Source organism: Juglans regia, chromosome 12 (assembly GCF_001411555.2).
Source record: "Juglans regia cultivar Chandler chromosome 12, Walnut 2.0, whole genome shotgun sequence".
NCBI lineage: Eukaryota > Viridiplantae > Streptophyta > Magnoliopsida > Fagales > Juglandaceae > Juglans > Juglans regia.
This window is the reverse complement of record NC_049912.1, coordinates 28,800,670-28,823,819: the sequence shown is the minus strand read 5'-3', so window position 1 is coordinate 28,823,819 and position 23,150 is coordinate 28,800,670. Positions and strand designations below refer to the sequence as shown.

At 34.9% G+C, this 23,150-nt stretch overlaps 4 protein-coding genes and 1 non-coding gene across 5 annotated transcripts; 4 read left to right on the top strand and 1 right to left on the bottom strand.

Annotated features, from left to right (window-relative positions):
* Positions 1-3,794: 3,794 nt before the first annotated feature.
* Positions 3,795-6,278, top strand: LOC109010697 (vestitone reductase-like). The gene is made up of 4 exons (XM_018991596.2): positions 3,795-3,948; positions 4,792-5,325; positions 5,615-5,816; positions 5,921-6,278. The coding sequence occupies exons 1-4, from the start codon at positions 3,828-3,830 to the stop codon at positions 6,072-6,074; spliced, it is 1,011 nt and encodes a 336-aa protein (XP_018847141.1). The 5' UTR covers positions 3,795-3,827; the 3' UTR covers positions 6,075-6,278.
* Positions 6,279-9,772: 3,494 nt separating this feature from the next.
* LOC108982693 (transducin beta-like protein 2) lies at positions 9,773-14,914 on the top strand. Its single transcript, XM_035683209.1, has 10 exons — positions 9,773-10,108; positions 10,276-10,381; positions 10,739-10,799; positions 10,911-11,206; positions 11,321-11,460; positions 12,206-12,280; positions 12,565-12,655; positions 13,351-13,554; positions 14,212-14,256; positions 14,533-14,914. Exons 1-10 carry the CDS (start codon positions 9,899-9,901, stop codon positions 14,610-14,612), a joined length of 1,308 nt encoding a protein of 435 aa, XP_035539102.1. The 5' UTR covers positions 9,773-9,898; the 3' UTR covers positions 14,613-14,914.
* Positions 14,915-15,513: 599 nt separating this feature from the next.
* Positions 15,514-15,709, top strand: LOC118344136. The gene has a single exon (XR_004797901.1). It is a non-coding gene; the product is annotated as a U2 spliceosomal RNA (small nuclear RNA).
* A 331-nt stretch (positions 15,710-16,040) lies between these two features.
* On the bottom strand, positions 16,041-19,031 carry LOC108982692 (proteasome subunit beta type-1-like). Its single transcript, XM_018954132.2, has 7 exons — positions 18,860-19,031; positions 18,672-18,779; positions 17,765-17,846; positions 16,810-16,939; positions 16,595-16,737; positions 16,427-16,513; positions 16,041-16,341 (listed from the first exon to the last, which is right to left on the bottom strand). Exons 1-7 carry the CDS (start codon positions 18,904-18,906, stop codon positions 16,267-16,269), a joined length of 672 nt encoding a protein of 223 aa, XP_018809677.1. The 5' UTR covers positions 18,907-19,031; the 3' UTR covers positions 16,041-16,266.
* A 250-nt stretch (positions 19,032-19,281) lies between these two features.
* Positions 19,282-22,505, top strand: LOC109015683 (protein cornichon homolog 4-like). The gene is made up of 5 exons (XM_035683210.1): positions 19,282-19,649; positions 20,146-20,327; positions 21,637-21,759; positions 21,866-21,932; positions 22,173-22,505. The coding sequence occupies exons 1-4, from the start codon at positions 19,578-19,580 to the stop codon at positions 21,897-21,899; spliced, it is 411 nt and encodes a 136-aa protein (XP_035539103.1). The 5' UTR covers positions 19,282-19,577; the 3' UTR covers positions 21,900-21,932; positions 22,173-22,505.
* The last annotated feature ends 645 nt before the right edge of the window (positions 22,506-23,150 follow it).

The window sequence follows — 23,150 nt, the reverse complement described above, 5'->3', positions numbered from 1 at the left end:
AACTATCAATAATATCATCAAATTTTTTGATATTTATAATATCTCTCCATATACATGAATGTCATATAATTATATTCCGTTTTAAATTAATCTAAATTTATAAACTAAACTAAAATATAAATTAATTCAAAAATTTTAAAAAAAGTTATATAATAAAAAGAAGAGATTAATTCAAATTCAGATTTTGCCTTTGATGCCCAACAAAAAAGAAAGTGTGGGAATGAGATAGAGGATTTGAAATGAAAATAAATGACTTTTAAAGAAATGAGGAATGAAAATAAATAACTTTTGAAAAAATGAGGAAAATCAAATAGCAGAAGAGAGAAATTAATTTAAAATGTTTACAATGATAAATATCCTTCACATCTAACATGTTACTGTAGTAAAATGTAAAATGAATAATAGAATACAAGATTTATTTAAGAAAAATTTTTTATAGTTTAAAAAAAAAAAGTATTATAGAGCATCTCAATATTGAGAGTGGCCTTACAGCCCCGAGAAGAAGATAGGCAACATTGGAAGAGTCTGAACCAGTGAGGATGGGGTTATAGCAAAGAAACAAGGAGAGTTTGGAGCATTAGTAGAACTATCCACCTTTTTTTTTTTTTTTTTTTTTTAAGGAGTAGAAGCATAAACTATTTGTGTGCTTATATTCGATATTTCATAAACGGTTTCATAACGCAGAGATCAGAGAAAGAGAGAGAGAGATGGATGGAGAGAAAGGTAGAGTGTGCGTCTCAGGAGCCGGAGGTAGAGGATTCGTAGGATCATGGTTAATCATGAGGCTTCTTGAGCGTGGTTACAGTGTTCGAACTACTATTAAGATCAAACCATGTAAATCCTCACCTCTTCCCAGATCAAAGAGGCACGTTTTCATGCCTGAGATCAGGGCGGGTTTCCTTTTTTTGCTAGTAATTAGGTTATGTTCGACTATAAGAAATGTTTAATCTCATCTTATTATTATAAAATTTTTAAATAAAATATAATAAATAATTTAAAATTTTTAAATCTTAAAATAATAATAATATTAAAAAATAATATTCTATTAATATTTTATTTAACTTTTAATTTTTATCTCAATTTAGATAATTTTAACTATCCAAATCATACATTAATAACCGAGGGGTATCTTAAAAGAAAGTATAATGTTAGGGCCTCCGAAAAAATCTAGGAATTATATCGCCAGTGCAAATTTTTTTCTTTTTTTAAAGCATTTTTTATATATACTTTTTTTTAAATACAAAAAATAAACAAGCACAAAACTAAAAATAAATAAATATACATAATTCCTTAAAAATCTAATTGATAAAAATGATAGGTACACTTTGTCAGTAAACCGATCATTTTTCTAAAAGAAATTCAAAGACTTTATATATATATATATGAATATATTTAATGTAGTCGTGAAATATGTCAGCATCGTATAGTCGTTTTGAAAAAAAAATTGCTCACGTCTGTTTGCCTTGCATTGGCTATGGTCCTTGGTATGTATTTTTTCTATCGCTGCAAAACACCGATAGAAAATAATAAAATTCAAGACGAAGAACATCATTATTCTTTGCTATTTAGTAATGAGTCAAATGAATACTTTAGAGGTGAATTCCATGTATATGGCCATAAGAAGACAAAAAAAAAAAAATTAAGGATGATAAAATTTAGAGTAATGTTAGGTGCACAGCCTCAAATCGACAAGTTTCATGCAAGCCAATTGTAAAAAAGTAGGTCATACTAATAAATAATAATATTTTTTACGCTTTTTTTAGGTAGAATGCACTTTTTTACAAGGTCTTGCTTGTCTATTTGAAACTTGTAAAAATCATTTGTCTAAAATTTATAATAGAACGAACATCCCTACATGTTTCATTGTCTCATCTTTTATATATTTCAAATATTTAGTTATTTAGATCTTGGAGGCACATTCTGATACTGAAGAAAAAAAAGAAAAAAAAAAAGAAAAAGGAATTTGGGGTAACTTAAAGGCTTACAAACATTCAAATTCTTATATTTGTACAAAATTGTTGTTCTCAAATTCCACCAAAACAAACTAATTTCAATTTCATATCTATGCAGGTAACGAGGGTGCATATAGTTTTATTGCCATTACTGCATCTTCAGCAATGGTGCACCTAGATGACTTGGCCAGAGCACATATTTTTCTCCTTAAATATCTTAATGCGAAAGGAAGGTACATTTGTTCGTCAGATGACATGACAATTCAACAGATGTTTGAATTTCTTGCTGTCAGTTACTCAAAATTTCAAATACCAACACCAGAGTAAGTGCCATTATCTTTCTTCGTATCGTTTAAAAACTCAAATGCTACTTTCCATCGACCTCAAAGTTATCTGCTTGTTTTTTTTGTTCTTTTTCTTTTATGCAGTTCATTGAAGATATATGGAGGTTCTAAAACACGAGGGTTTTCATCAAAGAAGCTTTTAGATTATGGATTCAGATATAAATATGGTGTCAAGGAAATATTTGACGGAACAATTTAATGTTGTCGAGAAAAGGGTTAACTTTAGTTCAATGGTTAATGAATTATAGCTTCTACCACTAGTTTATCAAATAAATTTAAGGAGCACGGTATCTTGGTCGGATGTGATATGCCAATCCCTATATATCACCATCAATCATACTCCCCCCACCTTGTTTAACTCTCTTTGAATCTCCTTCCTTCATCTCCACTCTTGCTCCTGCATACACATTTCTCTTTTTTACACCAAATCCTGCCTCAGTTTTTTCTCTCATACATTTCTCTCTTGCTCTACATCTCCATCTCCCTTAGGTGTTGTTTTCCTTTATCCCCCTTGTCTATCTTCCTCACCATTCCTTACTTCATTATCCTTTTCTCCATCTTCTTTTTCTTCATTAATTTGTCTTCCATAAAATATTTTCTAAAATTTTTATACATTTATTACGAGTAGAAATAAATAAAAATGACTTTATAATATCTTATTTTTAAAAAATTTATTGGAACAATAATAATTTTAAATATATTACAAGATTTTTTATCTAATATAGTTATATTTTTTATTTTATTATTAAAAATTTCATATAACTTTTATAATTAATATAGTTACAAGATTTGAACTTTATAATATTTTTTATTCAACTTTTTCTTTTTATTTTTTTTTTAAAATCTAATAAATACTTAACTCAAATTATCTCATTATTATTTATAAACTATCTTATTATTATTTATAAAATTTTCATTCCATCTAATTCCCCGAGCATCATCTAATTAATCCAATTTGTTATGATCCTCTTTGTAACGTATGGAAATGAAGCGTCGTACGTAGTGTAAATCAAATGGGCAGGTCAATGGAAATGGAGATGGACTGTTCTTTCATAAACTCATAAGCTGTAAATAGTAAATACACAAGGTGTTTCGAGGAACCCTCTCCCAGAAAAGAAAACCAATCTCAAGATTCCAGAATACCCATCACAAACGACGACCTCCAGTACATATACTGGGAGGGACCCCTGGGCTAGTTCAGAAACTACGGTACTAAGGCAAATAACTAAAGCTGATAAAATTTGGGCCAACATCACAAATCCAGCCCAGTAAAACAAATTCAGTAACTCAACCAAACAACAAACAAGACAAATTAGCTAGTGGCCCATCAACCCGGTCAACGTTAATTGGGTTCATTACACAATCATATCTGTATTTTTTATCCTAAAAACTGTCAAATCTCGCCACGTTCACACCATAATGAATTACAAAGCAAAGGAACAAGGAGGCTTTGGATTATTACTAGAACTATAAACTATTTGGGCGCTTATATATTCATAAACGCAGAGATCAACCAGAGAGAGTGAAAGAGATGGAAGGAGAGAAAGGTAGAGTATGCGTGACAGGAGGTACAGGATACATAGGATCATGGCTGATCATGAGGCTTCTTGAGCGTGGCTACAGTGTCCGAACTACCACGAGATCCGACCCAGGTAAAGCCACTTCTTCCCAGGTCAAACAGCCACGTTTCATGAAATCAAGGCGGGTTTCTTTGGATAATTTTGTGAATGATGTTTTGCTTCTCGGGTTTTATTATTTTTCAGACTTAGGACCTGTTTAGGACTGTGTTAAGAGTTTTAAGACGGGATTAAATAATTTTAAAAATTCTTTAATAGAAAATTTTGATTGTTTGAGTGTTACATATTAAAATACTTTTTAATCTCAAATAAGTTAAAAAGTATGTTTGAAGAAAAATATCAAACGTGTTTTTACGGATAATTCGGAATATAGTTAAATTTTAAAAAAATTCTCAATGAGCTTATAATTTTAGAGTTTATAGCTTATGACTTAGTTATTGTTCTAATGCTAAAACGTTATTTATTATTTGATAACTACATGTTTAAACTTTTAAATATTTTACATTTCTTTATAAAAAAATTAAAAAAATACTTTTTGGGAAAGAAATTATCACTATTTGGTTTTTTAAAAAGTATGATCATATTCTTAAAAGTTTTAAACTTGTAATTATCTGAAATTTATATAGGTATTTTTACCCTTTAACAATATTTTTAAAATTTTAATTATGTTCTGCATTATCCGAAAAAGAAAGTATGAGGAAAAACATTATGATGTTTTCGTACTTTTTAGTTTATTTAAAATTAGAAATTACTTCAATACGTAACACTCAGATAACTTAATTTTTTTACTAAAAACCTTTTCAGACTATTTAAACAAATTTTTAAAACTATTAGATAAATCCAAGCATGCCCTTGGCCCCTTAGTTTATCACAGACGAATTTGATATTATAATTTCATTGCTTGAATACGTGGACCAGGGCACACGAAAGACATTGGCTTCCTCACTAGTCTACCAGGAGCATCAGAAAAGCTCCAGATCTTCAATGCAGATCTCTGCATTCCAGAGAGTTTTAGTGCAGCCATTGAAGGATGCATCGGCGTCTTCCACGTTGCTACTCCGGTCGATTTCGAAGACAAAGAGGCTGAAGAGATTATGACCAAAAGATCGATCGAGGGAGCATTTGGCATCTTAAATGCTTGCTTGAATTCTCAGACTGTGAAACGAGTCGTATATACTTCAAGTGTAGCAGCTGTTTTGTACAGTGGCGAGGACATTGATGATGAAGCAGATGAGAGTGTTTGGAGTGACATAGATTTCATCAAAGCGCTAAAGCCATACGGAGCTTCGTATGCGGTTTCCAAGACATCAACTGAAAGGGCAATTCTTGAATTTGGAGAAAAACATGGGTTGGAGTTGGATGTCGTAACAATAATCCCTTCCCTTGTTATTGGACCCTTCATTTGCCCCAAGTTGCCCAACTCCGTTAGCCTAGCATTGGCTATGATCCTTGGTATGTAATTTTTATTTCGTTGCAAAACGCCATGCAATACATGATTTAAGATAATAAATTTATCATTATTCTTTATCGCATGATCAAATTTACGAGTTGACTTTTTTTTTTTTTGGTGATATCTTTGTGGCTAAAATGCTTTTCTAAATTTTATAATACCACATCACTGCAATAAAAAGGGATTTGGGATAATTTAAGACTTACATACACTCAAATCCTTGTATTTGTACCTAATTGTTGTTCTCCAATTCCACCAAAACGAACTAATTTCAATTTCATATCTCTACAGGTAATGAGGATGCATATAATTTTATTGCCATTACTGCATCTTCAATGGTGCATGTAGATGACTTGGCCAGCGCACATATTTTTCTCCTTGAATATCCTAATGCGAAAGGAAGGTACATTTGTTCGTCAGATGGAATCACAATTCAACAGATGCGTGAATTTCTTGCTACCAGTTACCCAGAAATTCAAATACCAACACCAGAGTGAGTGTCATTATCTTTCTTTGTATCATTTAGTAACTCAAATGCTACTTTCCATTGACCTCAAAGTGTTTTTTTTTTTTTTTTGTTCTTTTTCTTTTGTGCAGTTCATTGAAGAAATGTGAAGGTTCTAAAACACGAGGGCTTTCATCAAAGAAGCTTTTAGATTCTGGGTTCAGATATAAATATGGTGTCAAGGAAATATTCGATGGAGCAATTCAATGCTGTCGAGAAAAGGGTTATCTTCAGTTCAATGGCTAATGAGTTATAGATTCTACCAGTAGTTTGTGTCTTTGCATTCGAATGTTGGCTTTATCGTCTATTGAGTTTGTCAATCAATCGTGAGTCATGAAACTGTAATTTATTTATTTTCTCTGTCAGATATAAATGCTTGAATTATAAATGAATGTAACTTGATATATTTTGTAGTCATTTCCAAAAGGAAGATTACATTGTTTGCTAACTTATCTAAATTGTAGTCATTTATAGTATATACTCATGTAAATGGCAGTCACTCATCTAAAAAATTGTAGGCTGTAATGGCTACCAGCTAATACTTCCCTCATCGGCCTAATTAATGCACGTCGCCTCTTTTTATTTTGACATATGTCATCAAAAATCATAGCTCTAGGGATTTTTTTCTCGCCCCAACTCTCCTTTTCACTAATGATGATATGCCCGTCCCATTGTCATTGTAATTTGTATGTCCTTGTGCTTTAACTTTTTCCATTGTTTTTAAGGCCTTATTTGGATACAGAAACACTTTCAATATCTCTCATCTCATCTCATCATTATAATTTTTTCAAATTCTCATATTAAATATAATAAACAATTCAATTTGTTCAAATCTCAAAACAATAATAATACTAAAAAATAGTATTTTAACAATATTTTATTCAACTCGCCTAAAATCATCTCATCTTATCTCACTATCTAATCCATCCATAAATATAATTTCTTAGATCTCAGCCTACTTTGTTATATTTAAATCAAAAGTTAAGTAATGATTTTTATAGTTATTGTTGTGAAAAACGATGACAGACAAACAAACAAAAACACAAGCAAATCAATCACACGATATAAAATTAACGTGGCTAGGTAACGTGTCTACGTCCACAGAGTTACAGAAGATTTTATTGTTTTGAGGTCTCACAAAATGCACTTTATGGCAAAATCTCACATTCAAAACACTCAGGGTGTACTAAATCATTCATTAAATACATATTTATAGTGTTATAAGGACTTATCAAAAAAAGTTTATAATGTTATAAGGTGAAAATTGTAATGTTCACTTTTCTACATTATTTGCTCTAATAGAGTGTTGAGCGCGCCTCGAGCGCGATCTCTATTTGACGTTTGCTTAAGCGACACTTAAACGAACTATCTGCCTAAGTTTCGCTCAAGCCACCTATTGCACGAACGTCAAATGAATTTTCTGTTTTGCGCCTTTTTCTAATTGCAAAGAGTGCCAACAATTTTCCATTGGGGCAAAGCCCTTGTACCCCAACAAGTATTGGCCCAAGCCTTCTTGAAAATCTGCCAAAAAACCATAACGCATCCTTATTAAATTGAGTCATTAAATCGAGCCGACATGCCAACAAAAATCAGGCTCCACAAACCCAACAATTGGAGGACCACATTGTAGAAAGATTACAATTTGAAGAACTACAATATTATTTTCCAATAATCAAAAGAAATATCTTGCAAGCGACCGGATTTTGTCAATGACCGTTACTCCTTTGTTCGGATATTTATTACCTAGAGTAATGCTATATATGGTTTTAAGATGTACAAGTCTCGCGTATTCTCTTAAAAAAAAATTAAAATTCATCACAATACAAATTATTTTTTAATAAAAATCTTGGATTTATTCAAAAAAAATTTTTAAAATGAAACTTTTCATAAAAAGTCAAATCTATCTCAATCTACTTCATTCATTCGAACATATATCTCAACATATTTATAAATATATTTCAATGGGATCCACAAAATACTATTATTTACATATTATCTGATATTACCTCAACATTCAAACATAGCTTTAAGGTTTGTTTGGCAACATAATTGTTGATATAAACCCGCGGGAACGGAATCCCTTGAACCCACAATCAATTTGAAAATACCCCAAGAAAGCCAAAATCAAGTCAATGGATGGAGAAGCTAGACCCGATGAGAACTCGTTTCAAGAACCTAGATTATATTAAAATCTAGACCCGTTGAAGAACCCGTCTCAAGAACCCAGATTACAAAGGAGGAACGCCACAAAGGTTGTGATTTACCTTTGATAAGTTCAAAAGTTCAATTAAGAACAAGAGGAGTAAAACTCAACTCACAATGAATAAGTTCATCAAATTTCATAAACTTCATAATCTAATTAGAATGAGGCTACATAGAGTATTTAAAGCAAAACCTAATGAAACCCTAACTAAAATAAACCCCCATCTTCCGAAAGTGCCCCTGGATGAACAGTGCCTCGGCAACAGTACCGCGCTACAGTAACCCTAACCCTAGTTCAATAAAATAATAAATTTCCCAACATGCCCTTGTATAGGCCCCCTTAAGTGCTTCCCATAATAAACTCAATTATTCTAAACTAATAAAATAAGTTTTTTAAATGAATTAAATGAGTTGTAACCCTTCAAGAGCCCAAAGCTTTTAAGTCTTGTTGTTGCCATCTTCTATAGCTGATCAAATGAATCAAAATTGGATCTTCATCCTTCAAGCCCCATCTTGAATGTTGGGCTCTTGCTAAACTCGTCCTAAGTGGATTGCATCAATCCTTGCATTGTCTCCGTGATCTTTAAGACTAGGCTCATCATGGTTCCCATCAATTGTTATTAAATATTCATAGATATTTTCAAATATGCATTCATGCATGGTTATTCTATCTACTTAGACTGGTATTTGACATCTTAACATATTGGTCATCTATTCCTGAAGATTTGTGTAGCTTTTTATTTCTTAATCCAAGTATCATTATACATATTTGCAGTGCTTTAGATTGAGAAAAGTTATAAATAAATTGTTGAGAAGACTTACTTTTAAATTTGGTTTTTCTCTTAGAAAAAATATATAAATTGTTGAACAATTAATGAGAAGCCATGGTCTCTTTCCTTCTCCAGTGGGCGGGCCTTTCAGCAAAGCACTCTCAAGACATGGGCAAGAAAGCTAGAAAAACACCATGGAACCATTCACAGATTTTTACAAACAAGTAGAGTGCATGCTGCCCTTTAAAATAACGAATGAAAATAGAAGAGTAATAACCCAACAAAAAACCCAACAAATTTAAAACAACACCAGGAAACCCATTCACAGATTTGTAATAACCCAACAAATTGATCGACGAATTGTGGAGATGTAAGATTACATCAACAATATTGTGTAAACTTTCTTTTGATTGTGTAAGGTTACAAAACAGTTTAAACTGTAATCGCCCCCAACATATCTTACATCTTTTCACAATGATCAAACATCGATTACAATAGAAGAGAAAAGAAAATAGAAGCTTACATCTACACCTTATAGCCTACAGAGAGAGAGAGAGACGCATGGACAGACTCGGTCCTCTCTTGAGGAAGGGAAAGGCGACGTCAATGGGCCAAGTGAGCTGCGAAGGCGACGTTCCTCTGCTCTGCTCTGAATTTCACAAAGGAAGGAATTTCACTTTCTTGGTTCTGCTACATGCAACGCTCCCGTTTCATCTATGGGAGCGTTTTATGTAGGCCTCCAAAGCGGTCCATGCCCGTGGACTGCAATAAGAATTATGAGACGTTTAGATTCGCAGGACATCTCAGCTCATCTCAACTCATCTCACTACTATTCATTACTATTCAGCAACTTTAACTCACAAATTTTATTACTATTTACAACTCATCTCATTACTATTCACAATCAATCTCAACTCATCAACTCATCTCAAGTTATCTTCGAATCCAAACGTATCCTTAATCTATTTTTTCTCCCTTAATCCATCCAACGTGATCGCATGCTCGCTCGGTCGCTCCTCCAAACGCATACAAACCATAAACCCCACAAATTCCCCTTTTCCATTTCCCATTTTCCCGAATCACAAACCGGGTCACGATATGGATCAGGTTCTTACAGTTATGGTAATTTCGGTTCTGCTCGGCGCTGTAATCGCCCTCTCCTTCTTCACGAGCTACTTTGGCAAGCGAAGATCAGAGGTCCAGTCTATCGCGAAAGCGGAGTCCCAGTCGGATCCGAAGAAGCACCAGAGGCCTCCTCAACCCAAGAAGTCTCACTCCAAAGCTCACTCCCATTCTGCCGCTGACAAGGTAAATTCGACCATGAATTCTCTGTCTGATTCCCGAGAAAGCAAAGGAGTGAAAAGGAAGAGAAAAATCAGGACAAGTAAAAGAAAAGCAAATGTGGAATATTACGCTTGTATGTTTTACGATCAGTGTGCTTCAATTTAACGTTTTCCTTTGGATGTTAATTGAAGGATCAAAACAAACGGCATCATCCATTGGATTTGAATACTTTGAAGGGTCATGGCGATTCGGTCACTGGGATATGTTTTTCCTTTGATGGGCGAAGTTTGGCAACAGGTTAGTTATTCATTTGATTTTCAGCTGCTGATGTTCATAAAAGAACTCAAGATATTGGTTGGAGAATCCCAGAATATGAGTCTAGGTATCTGGTGGATGAAAAGAGTTCAACTGAAAATAATGTTTATTTCGGGAAATAGGAGATTGCTTGTACTAGATTATGTTCATTCTCACTTGAATTGTTATACTATGACCTTCTCATTTGCCTAGTCACCCAGTAGCCATCACTTGTATTTATATGCCGGTACGTGTTTATACTTTTTATATGGTAGGGGCTGAGTTTTATTTGAATCATTTTATTTCTATCGTATAAAAGGTATATTTTTTTTTATACTCATAAATTTTATATCCATGTAGCTTGCGCTGATGGAGTGGTCAGGGTGTTCAAGTTGGAGGATGCTTCAAGTAGAGGCTTCAAGTATGAATTACAAATAAGCTTCATGCAATAACAGATTCACCTCAATATCAAAGATGCAGGTGGTTATTTTTCTTGCTTTTTTACTTCTCACATTCTTCGTCATTTTTCCAGGTTTCTGAGAATTAATTTGCCTGCTGGGGGCCATCCAACAGCAGTTGCATTCTCCGATGAGGTGTCATCTATAGTTGTTGCTTCTCAGACACTTACCGGTTCTTCTTTATACATGTATGGAGAGGAAAAGCCCAAAGCTTCTAATGAAACTAAACAACAACCCAAGCTTCCTCTGCCAGAAATTAAATGGGAACATCACAAAGTCCATGAGAAAAGAGCTATTCTGACTCTTGTTGGAACCACTGCAAGCTTTGGAAGTGCTGATGGAAGTACAATTCTTGTTTCTTGTTCAGAAGGTATTATCTTGTCTTTTATCCAGGAAGAAATGTATTTATGTTTGCTTTTGATGATAAAAAACTAGCCATTGGCTGTGGGTGGTCAAGTTGTAACGGTTCTATTTTTTAAAACAGGCACTGATATCATGCTTTGGCATGGAAGAACTGGGAAGATTTTGGGAAATGTTGATACAAATCAGTTGAAAAATAACATGGCTGCCATATCACCAAATGGGCGTTTTATTGCTGCTGCAGCTTTTACTGCAGACGTGAAGGTGAGTGTCTGTGTCTCTAATTTATGTTGATCAATTTTTATAGGTTCTCATATTGAATATGAAAAATAGGGGTTTTAAAATATTTTGTATCATTTCAAGATTGCATCATCATTTTCATGCGATCGAAACTGTTGTACAATAGTGTATCATGTGTTTCACTTGCAGTAAAGTCATGCACAACAGTTGCAATGGTTTTTAATAGCATCTGGCATATACCATGTTACCATCACAATGCTAACATGCCAGTATAATTTAGTCACTATGTCTACGAAAAGTTTTATTAATACAATGGCTTGAATGATGTACATACATGCCTATACAAAGTTTACATAGCAAGACATGTACTGTCAATGAATTGGGAATGTTGTGCTTGGGTATATCTATTAATTCCTCCATTTTTTTGTTTAAAGAAAGTCTTGCTGGAAGTAGCCATTAGGAAAGGTTCAATAAGTGGAGAGAAAAGGAAGATGTTTACCAGTAATCGTTTGGTTTACACAAAAACTTTGTGTGGACCTTTCATACGATGCACTACTATGCGGGAGAAAATGCACGTAATTCCTTCTGCAATGCAATTTTATCCTGTTTCTAAGACAAAAGGAATGTCCTGTCCAAAGTGTTTGGTATGCATACATGACTGCATGAAGATTTGAGTGTCCCAGACATGGAATCTAGAAAAGGAAGACTTTATCCGATAGCTCATGTCAACTACTGGACTGTTATTTTCACTCATAATTTTCTTTCGCAGGTCTGGGAAATTGTATACTCAAAGGATGGTTCAGTCAAGGAGGTTTTAAAGGCTATGCAGCTTAAAGGGCATAAGGTTGTATAGTGATAAGTACTTCCCAATGTCTTCAGAGAGCTTGTCTGCCCTTGTCTTTTCATCCTTTTTCATTTTTCCCATTTTCCAAACTTATATTCATGAAGTTTGTTTAACTTTAGGTTACATATGTTTTAAATGGCATAAGAAAATCCAGCTAATGTTGATTGCAATTTCAAAAATATCTGCTTTCTATAGATTTGTTCTACTTATAGCTTGATGACCTAATAATTAAATTGCTTCTTATGTCCGAAATTCCTTTCTTATTTTTTCCTTCTGATGTTCAGAGTGCAGTAACTTGGTTATGCTTCTCTCCTAACTCAGAGCAAATCATCACAGCTTCCAAAGATGGTTCAGTTAGAATTTGGAATATCAATGGTGTGTATATATTTCATGCATATTTCTCCTAAGCTCTGTACTTGTTCAGGAAAAACTTAGTCCTTCTCAACTTGATCTAAGAATGAGTTAGAGATTGAAGGAATTGGGTTACCCCGCCCCTTCTAAATTGCTTGTATTGAATCTATACTCCCAATGGGAGAAGTAAAGGAAGGACCCATGGATAAAGACAGGAAGAGGCATTTCTAACTGTTTCTAAATCTTTAGTTATGATTTGTATGAGGGAGATTGAAGCAAAATAGCCATTAAAATTACGTGCTTGACCTGTGTATTTTTACCAAGTTTTTCATGTACTGGAGCCAAGGCAATCATCTCTCTCTTGCTGTCTCACACTCACACGCCCGTGGGGACAAAATATTGATCTTTTATCCACTGAGTGCACCGTAATAGCCTTTTAGTAAATACATGTATGATGGTAAATCAAATGATGGGTGTTAATTGAAGTTGCACCGGAGATTGATGCATATGCCTGGTAGAGAGAGAACATTTTCATCAAATGAGCAACTACATTTTTCAAATACGAAATTCTCAATGTAAAATAGAATATTAGTATAACAGTTAGAACAATTTCACATTATGCCTTAAGTTATCAAACTTTGGGTATTACTTCTTTGTTTCTGTACTTGTAGTTCTTTGATCTTTTCTGTGCTGACCATAATTTATCTGTCCTCTTGAAGTTCGGTATCATCTTGAGGAGGATCCAAAGACTCTGAAGGTGTTTCCGATTCCACTTCATGACTCAAGTGGTGCTACTTTACACTATGATCGTCTCTGTATATCCCCTGATGGAAGGATATTGGCAGCAACCCATGGTTCGACATTGCAGTGGTTATGTATAGAATCTGGGAAGGTTTTGGACACAGCTGACAAAGCACATGATGGTAATTAATTAGTTGGATGTTTTTCTTCTTATTTTTTATTAACTTTTGCCTACTATTTTTTAATTATAAATCTAGTTAATGAAGGAAGTTATTTTTCTCCTATATTAAACCAAAAAAAATTCTCCTATACTGGATAATATATAAATTTGTGGCTAGCATGTGAATTTTGATAAGATGGTCTCACATTAATTCTTATGTTTCCTTTAGCCAAATATCCTCGTATGTAACTGCTGTGGTTTCAGTTCTAGTTAGGTTCATACCAGTGACGTTATCTTATTTCATGAACTTAATGCTTGCATTTTGATTAATATATTTGTGTGAATTGATCTTCAGTGATGTACTAGTTGTGAAAGTTGTAGTTGGTGTCCTAAATGCACTTTATCAATTTTTGTGTTCATCAGTAAAAAAATGAATGTCTTTTATCTGTATTTGCTGATGAATATTCTGCATCTGGAATTTGTTACTTAATTATGGTCATAGACATTGTTGTTTGACTCAAACATGTAGCCCATCTTTGTCCTTCTATGGAATGGCAATTGATTTTTCTCCTGTAGCTCTCTAAGATTTCTACGGATTTGCACTTGGGATAACTTTGTTTCAAATAATAGTGAAGTCATTTGCTTATGAATCTTATATTGACATCACTCTATCATGCAGGTGACATCACATGCATCTCATGGGCACCTATGACCATTCCTATGGGTAAATCGCCTTCCTTCCATACCATATGTAAATTGCCTACACGTTTTTCTACTTTTCTGTTATTGAAAACCAGTACGACTTCAGGCATTAGCATTCATCCCAGAAAGTTCTATGATGGAAGCCAGATCTTATTTTCTTAGAAGATCTGAAATCAGTTTGGCCCATTAACGTGCCCGAATTCCTTGATGAAGTCTCTTTAGTTTATGTTTCTTTTTTCTTTATCCTTAAAAGAGATGTATGGATGTAAACGACATACCACTGCCATATCTTTTACAGGAGATGGACAAGTTTTGGTTTTAGCAACGGCCAGTGTTGACAAGAAAGTGAAGTTGTGGGCGGCTCCATCAACCCACTGATCCTAAAGGAATCGGGAATTGTATGAAGCGTCAGATGAAGAAGCTTTGGATCATACATAACATATTGCATTAGCTATCTTGTCTAGTTAGTAGTTATCAACCTCATTTCTTTCAAGAGTTGATATTTCCATCATATATACAAGCTACATACACTCATTCTAGGTGCTAGGTAAAATACAAGGCATTCAGGAGCATAAACTTGAGAAACCATCATTTTCTTTTTTCAGTTGTATTGTTTAATTGTGCTCAAATTTTGGTAACAAAGTTCTATGAAAGACTTTGGAGGTAATGTTTGAATTGTATTTCGCCGACTAATGTTTTACTGGCACCATACGCACCCGCCCGCCAAGGGCACCAGGATTGAACATCACTTACTTCCACTGAAAACTCAAGGAAAAATAAGCTTCACAGAATTTAAACTGAGCAATAGATTCTCCAACTTTACGAAGTTCATTTTCAACGAAAAGATCCTCTCTCTCTCTCTCTGACCTTTTAAACCAAAAAATAAATAAAAAATGTTACTTTATCCCCTTATTTTGTTCCTTTAATGTATTTAATTTTTTTTTATTTACTGATTAAAGAAGTGACTATTAATTTTTTTTTAAATATTTAAAAAATTATGAAAAGAATAAATAAAAAAATAAAAAGCCTGAATTTTGCCTAACCCAACCGTCATTACTGGGGGCGGCAGCCTACCATTATCTTAAAAAAAAAAAAAGAGAGAAGAAGGGCAAACAGGCGCACGCCTCTGTAATCGATTGAATGGCTCGCTTCAGTGTGCGGAAGACAAGGCCACGTGGGATCTGTTCCCGCAAGGTCGAATAATCCCACACCGAGAGAATAAGAGCATCCGAAGTGAAGGCTGAGTTTATAAAAACGAAACGGAAGGTATAAGCAAAGCATACCTTTCTCGGCCTTTTGGCTAAGATCAAGTGTAGTATCTGTTCTTATCAGTTTAATATCTGATACGTGGCCCATCGGGTCACACGATATTAAATTAATTTTTTGAGGGGGAAGGCCCATCACAGTAGCTTGCTGCTGGGGTCTTCGAGCGTCGCCCATGCGTTGCACTACTGCATAGGCCCGGCGCACCCCACCCAAACATAGTCCAAGGTTCTTTTAAAATCTATTGCTAATCGAAATTGTTGGCCCCATTCTAATGGCCAGAACGATCAAGCCCATTCAGATGCGACGAAGCCCATTTAGATGCTAGCGAGAACGATCAAGCCCATTTCGAAACGGTTCATCGTGTTAGCTAGGTAACTTACATAATTTCATTCTCGGTTGTGATCTGCGAGAGCTCGTTCTAATGAACACTGATCTATGGGCCTCCATGACAGTCATTGCTGGAGTTTGCCAGTAGAACCGGGAAGCAAATATTATAAGTCGTAATCACATCTAACATTCCATAGCGTTTAGGCTTAAAAATTGGGGTAAAAGTAAACTGAATATAATTTTATCGAAATAGTCTAATACACGAAACTTGGTATCCCAAACGGGCAACAAGGCTTGTAACAATTTCCACCCCGGAAATGCGTTGTGTTCAAATTGGGACTCGTTGAAAAGCTAATAAAACTTGGATGAGCAATGAAAACGCTAAAAGAACCATCATGACATTACCATAAAAGAAACCAGCTGAACACTTTGACAGAAATCAGTCTTTCCTAAGCTCCATGTATTCACGACGAATTCCTTCAGAATTTAGGATGACAATTTCAAGCTTATCTCCCTGTAAAACATCCATGGCTTGTTAGAAAAGAGAGATAGACAACCCTCATAAAGAAGGGTGGAATTGTTGAGAAACATAAACTTACAGTGTAGATATCTCTTTCAGTTGCAGATGCAAAAACAGTTTTGACCAAATCCACTGCTTCTGATTCAGAAAGTGGCGTAACAGCATCCTGAAGATCATAGTTTTAAAAATCAGGCCTATATAACATATAGATGCTGATGTAAACCCATAATTTAAGCCGAAAACAAACCTGGGCAGGCAATAAGAGAGGGCTGGGAGACTTCAGCTGGTTATCCAGAAAGGGCATGATGAGTGTGGAACCAGAACCTTGGGAACTATATCCAACTTTCTCATAGGATCCAACAGCATCGTATGTGAAGACACAACCCTTTCCTGTAATTTTAAAAAGGTTTTTGTTAATACAAACAGGGCATGAAAATGACATTCAAGCTAGTAGTGTTTTACCTTCGCTGTCAAGGCCACCTAGAACATTGAAAGAATAGTAAGGAAAGAAACGTTTATAGTAGAGGGTATTAGAGAGCAATTGAGCCATTGCAGGGCAGCTCATCTGCTTGTTGTGTTGGTGCTGATAGATCTGCATTCAAGAAAGGATATCAATGTGATTAGGCATCAGAAACCAGAATCACAAACGTCAAAGCATACAGACCTACAACATTAAATCAATGATTCACTTTTAGTCAGGAATACAAATACGTGCTCATGCTTCATGAAGCTGAATGCTTATCTTTCTATGGGTATATGGCATATACAAGCTCTTCAGAAATTAATCCTGAGGAACTTCAATATACGATCTTTGCTATTACCAACCCACCCCTAACAATACTTCGTTCTCAGCAATAAGACTAGTGATAGTTATCAAAATCTCATCTTAAACTTTCTGATTAATTTGTAGATGGTTAGCGCCCCCATCCAATTATCCATGAGTGACCACCATCACCAAAAGTCAGTAGTTCTGTGGTGGAAAGCAGTCTCACTAAGACTTTATTATGAGCCATCTGCTATAAAAAGCTTCTTATTTCATATAACTATAGGTCTAAAATAAACTAAATTATTTTTCAGTTCTCACTACTACCCATGGGAAAAATCTGCAGAAACTGACTCTGATCTGAAATACAGAGAAACCTTTCACCCCACGTCTTTCCACATAGTAATCCTATTGCAAGCATCCCTTAAAATTTACAAAGAAGCAAAAAGAAGACATCCGACACAAACCAAAACAGGAGCCAAAACTACAAACAAATGTAAGTTATGAGATATTTAGAAAGTTGAACAAATTTGGCCATGCTTAGAGTCTGGCTCAAATATATGGATATAACTCTACTCAAAATGGTATGCCGCCTTTCACTTCTTACAGAATATATTACAGCACAGTTAGTAGTTAAATACTTTTGAACCTTACCAAATGCCTGGCTGCCAAGAGCTTTTGTAAAGCTTTCACATCGGCTTGAAAACCAGAAGATGCCATTACAGATTTGCCCGCCCTGCAAGGTCAAGGGAAAGAAAACTTTTAAGAGATGAACTCATTGTACAGGAACTGAGACAATTGATCTAAAGCCTCTCTCCATCTCCATAACATTAGCACCTTCCTATCAGGTGCAAAGAATCCACAAAAAACGAGAAAAATGAATAAAAAGTTATAATTCACAGTTGAGCAACAAAATTGATTTCAGTCACCTGCGCCCACTGAAACACTGATCGATATTTCACAAAACCTACACCATGTTTCCAAAAGCTATATATATATATATATATATATAGGTAATCAAGAAATTTATTCATAAGCCATATTTCCAAAAGTGAAGACTAGAAAAATTCCCTAGTCCACGAATTGTGCAAAGCTTTTCCCTTTTATCCTTCACTTCTCACCCAACCCAACTTCATTAAAATTCCTAAACATTTGCGTCCTTAAATCACAAGAATCCCACACTTCCAATTGCTTTTCCAATTATTGAATGAATCCATTTTTTGACAGGTGAGAAATTTATTAAAAAGCGCAAAAGGGCGCAACCCAAGTACCATATTGAGTAAACTCGATAATTACAGAGGATGAAACTCTAAAACACTATTTTTCCCAAAATATCGTGCCAACTCAAATCCGAAATTTTCTTACTTTTAATGACAGTGAAACGATACAATCACACACGTGGAAACCAATATGAGCTCCAAAATGTCATAGCTGAAAATCAACTTTACCCACCAATCCCAATATTTTTATGCATCACAAAAGAAAATGGGAAAAAAAGAAAAAAAAGACAGTCACTCAAAAAAAAAGAAAAAAAAAAAACTATAGGGATAAAGGAACCTACAATTTGCAGATTTTGGAGTAATCGCGGGTGAGAATATTGTAACCGCTGGACATGCGAGTATCTGCAGCGACGACACAGTAATCGGCTCCGGCGATTGCAACGCAGGATCTGTTGCACGTATCAAAGATCAATAGCGCCAAACAAAAATCAACAGCGTCGTACGTGTGGAGAGAGAGAGAGAGAGTTACCCGCCATTGTTGTCGTATGGAGACCAGTTGGAGTGCTGCTTCGTCATCGCTTGTTGCTAATTGGAGAGCTGAGAGAGGACGAGAGAACTAGAGAGCTAGGGACAGAGAGAGAGAGAGAGAGAGTAATGACCAGACCGGCTTTACATCTCAAACCGTCTCTCTTTCGTCTCCTTCAAGAAAACAAACCAGTCAGTCTGGTAGTCCATCACTTAAACGACGCCGTGGCATCTAAGTGGGCCGTTGTGAAGTTGGGCTAGGAACAGTCTAATTGGCCCAATTAGTGATACAACTACGAGTAACTTTATTATGGCCCGATCATATCCTTTAAAGGCCTTAAAATTTGTTTTTTTTCTCGCTCTCCTTTAAAAGAAAAATAAACTTAGAAAAGAAAAAAAAAAAGAAAGAACGGAGAGAGAGAGAGAGAGAGGGGGGGGGGGTGAGACCAGAGAGAGACAGTGGTCTTGACTGTAACGAAATTCACTAAAAAAGGAACGGGGAGAGAGAGAGAGAGAGAGAGGCAGTGGTCTTGACCGTAACGAAATTCACAGAGTATACAACTGGATTGAAAAGTTCGAGCCGACTATCAGAAACAGAAATAGTGTGGTGGTGAAATCACAACGCGAGCATATACAGGAGCCGCGAAGCTCAGGAAAAAAAAAAAGAAGAAAGAAGAAAGAAGCAGTGAAAACACTGGGAGCAAGAGAAGAAGACAAGGACCATGGTGACTCTGTGGTTATGGCTATTTTCATTCTTCTTCCTTCTAGGTCTGCTATGCACCCTCGCTTTCCAGGTAGTTTTGCTTCCTCCACCAACTTACCTTTTCCTTTTCTATTCTTAATCTTTCTTCAATTTTTTATTTTGTTTGTTATACCAACACAATTCTGTCCCTTGCTCATCGTTGACAATGCTGGATTCACAATTTTGGGTATTTCATTAGGTTGTTGTGTGAAAACAAAAAACAAAAAAAAAAAACAAATGCTTTGAGGAATTGCAATTTTTATGCAGTAGAACCATAGTACCATAGGGATCATGATTCATTACTACAGATGGATAATTTTGGATCCGCTTATAAGGATATCATTATACCATCTATTATTGTGTTAGAGGATTTGTGATATTGAGATGAAGTGAAAGTAAATTTTGGAGTGGAATGTTAATTGTTAAATTAAAAAATAGCACGAGCGCTGAGCATTTTAAGTCAAATACTAGGCTGGAAATTATGCTTTGGTTTCTTTACTGGTGTTTGAAAACTTCAAGAAACTGAGTTTTGAAGATGTTTATTGCAGCTTATGTGCTTGGTGGACCTTGAGTATGACTATATCAATCCATATGATTCAGCATCTCGGATAAACAGGGTTGTTTTGCCTGAGTTTATAGCTCAGGGGGTCTTGTGCTTCTTCTTTTTTCTTACTGGAAATTGGCTTACGTTTGTGTTCTCTCTCCCATACCTATGTTACAACGTGAGATTGTAAGTCTTCTTCTCACCCACTCCTATAACAACATCGTGAGTCAAGTTAAATTTCTCCTGTTGGAAAGGCACCCGACATGACTGGATTATGCGCTTTAAAACTTACCTTCATGTCAGTTAAGATTTTGATGTAAGTTATACTTTGATAAAGTGGAGAATGCGGGCAATACATCCTGGTGTTAACTAATTGCAACTGGGAGTAGCACGCATATTTGGTATTTAGATTGGGGATTTTATCTTATAATTACGGATTCATTATGGGAGACTGCTTATCGCATTCAGCTGAATTGAAAATCCTTCTACTTTGCATTGAGCGAACTTAGCTAGGGATTTTGAACCTTTTTTGAGCAGTACATGTTTTGCACTGTACTTTGAGGCCGACAAGTGAAAATTTTTCATCTGTAAGAAAATAAAAAAAAAACAAATTAGACAAGGATAAGGGTTCAAGTCACAGTCATTTATCCTTACGAGTTATCAGCTACTGGCATTTCACTGAAGATCAATAACTTGTTCTATACATTTTCTTTTGTGATATAAGTTGAGTATCATCCTTCATTGCAACAGTCAATTATCTACGGTTGTGCATTTTTGTTTGTGATATGTTATCTCACTTGTAAAACAGAATTATCTACAAGTACCTGGCCTTGGGTTTAATTAACAATGAAGATGTCCCGCCTTTTAAGTGCTTGTCCCTGACACTATCCTCTCTGATAATTTCATGTTAAAAAGTACCTGTTTCATATCTCTAGTATGCCATTATTCTTGTTGACTAGAATATGGAAGGACTTGGAAATCCTTTTGTTTTTTGAAATGGAATTTGAAACAAATTGCACTTCTGACTTTTAATTTGAAAGCTTTCTTCAGAAAGGTATAACTTCTTTAAAAAAAACATCGTGTTAGCAGAAAATAACATTAGCAATTAACAGTGTTTACCCTTCTGCTAGACATCATTCTAATCTGGGTATTGAAATTAAAACTTTGAATCTTGCACTAGTTCGGTCTATTAGTGCCCTGGCACACTTTGCTTCATTTATTTCTTCTGACTTACAATTTAAACAATGTAATGATGACTTTTAATATAATGATAATTGTTCTCAATCCTCCCCACCCCAAAAAAAAAAAAAAGTAAACTCACGATTCAAGCATTCATTCATGCGAAGAATACCAGTCAGTAGTCTTTCCAACTCCCAAGACCCATTTAATTTGCTTTGACGTGGGCAATTTCAGATTTGACATGAGGTAAGTCTTCGTTGATGTCAGGCCCCAGATTAAACATTGCATCTGAGATGATTTATAACATGTTGATCAGGTACATGGAGCAGCGGCACTTGGTTGACGTAACTGAGATCTATAACCAACTGAGATGGGAGAAAAAGCAGCGGTTTTTAAAGATTGGCTATGTTATTCTCCTATTCTTCCTTTCTCTATTCTGGTATTTTGCTAATCTAGGTTCTGTTAACCTTGGTTGCTATTGTCTCTTATAGAGCAATTTTGGTGAAATTATGTGTTCCCTCCCATTCATGTAAAATCTCTCTTAGGTTGCTTTCAAGTATTTCAGTGGAAGACGAATAATCAAGGAGTGCTGCTCCTGACAGGCTGGCTGATGTAAGTTTATGGCATTTCTTGATTGTTGTTTCACAAAGTGCTTGCCTATATGACATACAGATATAAGTAAGAGAGTCAATTCTTGGAGTCATTAGGAAAGGGAAATGGAAAAGTATTTCCTCATCATATCGCATCATTTATTTTGTGGCTGATACTTTTGTTTTGAAGTATGGATGAACTGTTCTCTAGAATTTTACTCTATGATTATAATGTGAGATATAATTATGTGACAAATGATAGGTATCAATAATTGATCACCCATTGGCAACTGCCAGACATCTTGACGGAGGGCCTGAGACAGATTTTTGGGGATCATTCTCGGGATTAAAGTAGATTTGACCAGGATTTAGACACCTCATTGGTGGTTGTAATATTTTGTTGGAAGCGTCATTGATGCACCATTTTTTCCATGCAAGCACTCTTCCTTTCTTCAGTTTTCCATCTAATGGCTTGGCCTTTTACTTATTCTTTAGAAACGACACTAATAGGTGCAAAGAATCAAAAGCTATAGCTGTAATTTGCATATGTCACTGCCGCATTGTGCTTTTCCAGTTCCTGTCTGTTATATTTTCACAGAGTTGAAAGTATTTTATGAATATTGCTACCTCAGGAAGAGTAAAGACACTTGGTTCTGAGTGGCATATGGTTCGAGTTTATTCATATGTAATATAAAACCATAGTATTGCATCGTTGTCAAGCAGAAAATAGAGGAGCATTCACATCAGAGGGTTTTACGTAAGTACCGTCGATGAACCGACCTTGTTCTTGGCTGTTAGTGCCATTAGCATTGACCTACACCAAGTCTGGTAATTCTCTCCAAGAAGTGGTCTTAAAGCAAACCACATAAAACTAGACATCCTAGATTTAAAATTCTGCATTCAGATTGATGAATTTCTTTTTCTTAAACTATTCGAGGTGCATTTGTTGAAAACTTCTTATCTATCTGAGGTGTATTTGTAGAAAAATCTTTAAATCATAAAGAATCTATTCAAATTTCAAACTATGACTTGTAACAATTCATGCCTTGAAATCTACCAAAATTATTAGATAATATGACAATATTTCTCTCAAACAAAAATGTTATATATATAAAGCGATTTTAAATAAATTTATAAATTGACGTGACTTTATAGAATGTGTTAATTTTTTTTGTAATTAGTTTCCTTTTTATTTTTATAATCAAAATATTTTTATTCAAATATGTAAAAATAACGTAAT

Bases quoted from the DNA above. Each gene is read 5' to 3' on its own strand.
- LOC109010697 (XM_018991596.2), top strand. From the start codon at position 3,828: ATGGAAGGAGAGAAAGGTAGAGTATGCGTGACAGGAGGTACAGGATAC. The intron at 3,949-4,791 runs GTAAAGCCACTT...TACGTGGACCAG, and splicing joins TACCACGAGATCCGACCCAG to GGCACACGAAAGACATTGGC. The intron at 5,326-5,614 runs GTATGTAATTTT...ATATCTCTACAG, and splicing joins AGCATTGGCTATGATCCTTG to GTAATGAGGATGCATATAAT.
- LOC108982693 (XM_035683209.1), top strand. From the start codon at position 9,899: ATGGATCAGGTTCTTACAGTTATGGTAATTTCGGTTCTGCTCGGCGCT. The intron at 11,207-11,320 runs GTATTATCTTGT...TTTTTAAAACAG, and splicing joins TCTTGTTTCTTGTTCAGAAG to GCACTGATATCATGCTTTGG. The intron at 12,281-12,564 runs GTTGTATAGTGA...TCTGATGTTCAG, and splicing joins TGCAGCTTAAAGGGCATAAG to AGTGCAGTAACTTGGTTATG.
- LOC108982692 (XM_018954132.2), bottom strand. From the start codon at position 18,906: ATGACGAAGCAGCACTCCAACTGGTCTCCATACGACAACAATGGCGG. The intron at 16,514-16,594 runs GTTTGTTTTCGG...TATGATCTTCAG, and splicing joins CTCTCTTATTGCCTGCCCAG to GATGCTGTTACGCCACTTTC. The intron at 16,342-16,426 runs GTAAGTTTATGT...GATGTTTTACAG, and splicing joins CTGAAAGAGATATCTACACT to GGAGATAAGCTTGAAATTGT.
- LOC109015683 (XM_035683210.1), top strand. From the start codon at position 19,578: ATGGTGACTCTGTGGTTATGGCTATTTTCATTCTTCTTCCTTCTAGGT. The intron at 19,650-20,145 runs GTAGTTTTGCTT...TGTTTATTGCAG, and splicing joins TATGCACCCTCGCTTTCCAG to CTTATGTGCTTGGTGGACCT. The intron at 21,760-21,865 runs GTATTTTGCTAA...AATCTCTCTTAG, and splicing joins TTCTTCCTTTCTCTATTCTG to GTTGCTTTCAAGTATTTCAG.